General features: G+C 37.8%; 1 protein-coding gene across 2 annotated transcripts in view; it reads left to right on the top strand.

The window, feature by feature from the left end:
* kiaa0232 (KIAA0232 ortholog) overlaps positions 1 to 3,550 on the top strand; it is a 14,927-nt gene extending 11,377 nt beyond the window's left edge. For both annotated transcript variants that reach the window (XM_032544416.1, XM_032544417.1), the window contains one exon: positions 1,171 to 3,550. In XM_032544416.1, coding sequence (XP_032400307.1) covers positions 1,171 to 1,187 — 17 coding nt within the window. In that variant the 3' untranslated portion in view covers positions 1,188 to 3,550. The remainder of the gene's footprint in view (positions 1 to 1,170) is intronic.
* The last annotated feature ends 279 nt before the right edge of the window (positions 3,551 to 3,829 follow it).

The raw sequence follows: 3,829 nt of genomic DNA, 5'->3' as shown, positions 1-3,829 counted from the left end.
AGGCCAGCCCACTCCTCCATTGACCCCCCCCTCAGATATGCTGAGCGTCCATGGGCAGGACATAATTGCAGCATGTATCCAATGACCGTCTAGTTTCAAAGCACTGAAAAAAACTGTTGAAAGAAGCCCCATTAAAGTCCATGGACGCTTCAACAGGGAAATGCACTGTGCCGCTACGGGAATGTATGAGGTGGAAATTCGAACTCATCTTCGATATTAACGTATTTTAACGCACTTTTAGTGAATAAAATGTTAACACAATAGTACATATTTGATTTTTTTTTTTTTTACATTTTAGGGGAAGCTAAGCTTCCCTTGCAGTCTTAAAGAAATTGTCTGCGCTCTGCAGACACTATTATTATTGATACTTATCATTATTATATAATCTTTACAGTGTTTAAATTGTATTCACTAGTAGGTCTAGGCCCTTATTCAATTACATTTTTGATTCAATATCATTTAGGTTTGGAAAATGTCAGTTACAATACCAATTTTCAAGCAACCCTCAGTTTTTATAATGCACCAGGTAAATGGTTACATGAGACTTGTCCTGTCCCGTCCCGCAAAATGGGATCAATTCACCACATCTGCGGTGAAAGGGCAGATGCTATAACATCAATTTGGGGATTTTATTAATTGATATCCAATCACACAAAGATAGATTTTCCTAAAGCTTCCTCCCACAACAGAGCCTAACTGACACACCACTCTTCATAGATGTTAATCAGTGCTATAGCGCTATATAAGCCGCATACTCAAATACTTTATGAAATGTGTTGCTGGCATTACACTGAAATATGTGACCTCCCGAGTATTATGACTTGATATGAGTTTCTCATGGGGAAAAAATACTAAAGGATTGACCAAATATTGACAAGATCCTAGAGACAGACCTGTACACTACTGGCCACCAGCTCCTGCTATAACAACCGTCAAAATATGTGAGCTGCCTAAATAGTATCCCCATTTTTGGAGATCCACTGAGGGATTTTGAAAAAAACATTGGAAGTGGCCATCAAGCTGAAATTCCTCATTGGGTCACAGAATCGAAACGGTCAGTTGGGAAACACAACCGATGCAGGCGGTAAAGAAATCAACCGTACAGTCAGCTACAGCATGGATATTCACGTGTGCAACAATCTAACCATTTTGCCTGACTTCTTTCTCCAGGGAGCAGCAACATTTGAATACTCCAGTTTTGCAGAGGACACCTGTCATAGAGAGGAAACCTTCCTCTCCTTTTGTGACTGGACCTCTATCCGCAAAGATTCAGGGTCATCTCAGAGCTGGAAAAACCTAATGTAGGCTCATTTTCTGACACACACCCCTTCAAACAAACCCACACATAACCTTGCTGGTATTCATTTACTAACTTAAAAACCTTGTGTAATCAACAATCAGATCAACAAAAAAGCGAGAGAAAAACAGGAAAACTCAAAAAATATGTTTCTTTGAGTGATGCAATGTGCAGACATGAATTTTAGGCATTTTAGAATGTGTTTAATTTGATTCTTCTGTACAATGGTCCTCATTCAAGTCTCACAGTTAGGTAGTAGGGACAATCTTTTGTTCTATTCTCGTCCGTTATGTTCCCACCATTTTGCTTTTGAGCTAAGATACTGGTTGTTGGTGGTATCTGAATGGTTGTGCATGTATGTTCGTCCAGCCCGTCTCACTCCTCTTTTTCCTAGTTGAACATAATCTCGTGTGATTCGACTGCTATCGCATCCTCTACTTTCCATCTTGTGTTCCGAAAGATAATATGAGGATGTTGAGATTTTTGAGTTGTGGAAGCATTTGAGAGTTTAATTTAAATAGTTTGTTTTGGAAGACTTTCTGAATGTGAAGTAGAGAATGTGTGCAGCTTTCTTCTTTCTATCCCGAAATTCCCCATGTGTGAAAAGTTATCATAAATGAGTCTGATTTTTGAATGGTGATAGTCCTACAAAAGCTAATAGTAGAAATAGTATGGTTTGTGAGGCTAAAATTTAAAAAAAAATCCTTTAAAAAAAAAAAAAACGGAAATCAAAAGTTTTGTTGGAAAGAATACTAATAATCTACTTGAAATGCAATGCTGTAAAAGAATTGGGGAATAAAAAGAAAAAAAAAGTTTGTGTACTGGGTTGAAACATCATAAAAAAAGTAACTACAGCCATTTCTGCAGACACCTGTGTTGCAACTGAATTAAACTTTTAGTTTTAATTTTTTTGTAATTTCTATGGTACAGACTATTGGTGCTATAAATATGTTCAAAACCTTTTTGAATTTGCAGTTCCACAATACGGCTGTGAGAAGTAGATGGCATAGCCTAGTTTTCTTTGTAGTCCAGACAGTCAGACTCATGAATATCTCTTTGCAAAAATTGTGAAAAGAAGAAAAAAAGGTTTAGCCTGATCGCGGCTCTTGCTTAATGTGTCTTTTTTTTTTTTTTTTAAGTAACCTCTAAGTTGTCAGGCCTGTAACAACTGAAGCAGAAATGCGTGCAGATAATAAATCTCACGTTGCTACCCATCTTTTCAGTTACTTGACCCCAAGCAAAAAGGACAAAAACCAGCACTGACTGATGGTTGTCCATGCTGCAACTAACAAATGTCTAACAAAACAACTGGCGGGGTGTTGGTCAAACCAAAAACATTTATTAATTACACTAAGGTACAAAATGCTTTTTTTTTTTTTTTTTTCATATGAGGTGTGTTTTATTTTTTGGTTTACATATATCTTGTTGAAATATTGAGTAATGTCTCACTGTTTGTTGTGTTGGCACAGAACTTGTGAAGGCACTGTTCAGAATGAGTGTACTAGAACTTTATCTCAGAGAAACGGATGTATGCAGGACGCATGTACATTCACAAAAATACAAATGCATAAGTGCCCCCCCCCCCCCCCCAATTTGAAACCGCCCGAAAAAATAGCTATAAACGATTGCGGTTGGTTGACTGGCCTTTCTGTGACCTGTGCTTTGAAAATTAAATTAAGTCAAAGCATCTGCAGAGAAATGTATTGTGCATTTCTTAAAACATGTTTTTTTTTTTTTTTTTCTTACCTTTTGATTGAACTTAAAAAATGTCAAACCGGTTATGAGGACAATAGCAGGGTGACTTATTTGTCACATACCATGAAACTGAAGCACAGACAACTGAAGTCATTCCTCCATTAATGGGCAATGAAAAACCGGTCAGCAGTGTGAGCAGACTCTGTGATGCACTGTCGCAGGAAAAGGGCATGGCTTTGGAAAATGGCTTCCTCATTTACAAATGCAAAGATTGTATGGTTTGTTTAATCCAATGCCACTTCAGTTGAACCCCCCCAGTAGCTGAATGAAAGGTACTCCAACTTCTGGGTCTTGTCACCTTTCTTTGACAGTCATCAGACACTCAGGAATTTTTTAATAGAAGCATACTGCATAATCTACACCCAGACCTGTGACAGTGCATTGATGCATCCATGTAAAAAACCTTTCTTTGATTGTAGAGCAGAAATTATTGACCGGAGTTCATTTCAAGCAAACCACAGAGGTGACTGTCATTAATTTAGAGCTATAGCTTTAGGGGGGGGGGAAAAGAACTAAGCCATTGTAGATTGCATACGCAATGTGGAGGGGAACCCAAGAGCCCTGGGAGTCCTATGCAATACCTTGGCGCATGTAAACATTCAAGAATATATGGAGAGGAAGTCATTCAGTTCATTTTTGCATGTTTATTACTTTTGAGTGAGGGACGCCTGAGAGAAAACAATTCATTGACGGTCTCTAAAAATGCAGCATGCAAACATCACACTTGTTTGTTTTTTTATGTTGGATTTAACAAAATATTTTGGTTGAATTAAAAAA

The sequence above is a fragment of the Etheostoma spectabile genome, chromosome 19 (genome assembly GCF_008692095.1).
Source record: "Etheostoma spectabile isolate EspeVRDwgs_2016 chromosome 19, UIUC_Espe_1.0, whole genome shotgun sequence".
NCBI classification, from domain to species: domain Eukaryota; kingdom Metazoa; phylum Chordata; class Actinopteri; order Perciformes; family Percidae; genus Etheostoma; species Etheostoma spectabile.
The sequence above is the reverse complement of the archived record's forward strand: the minus strand, read 5'-3'. Positions and strand labels throughout refer to the sequence as shown.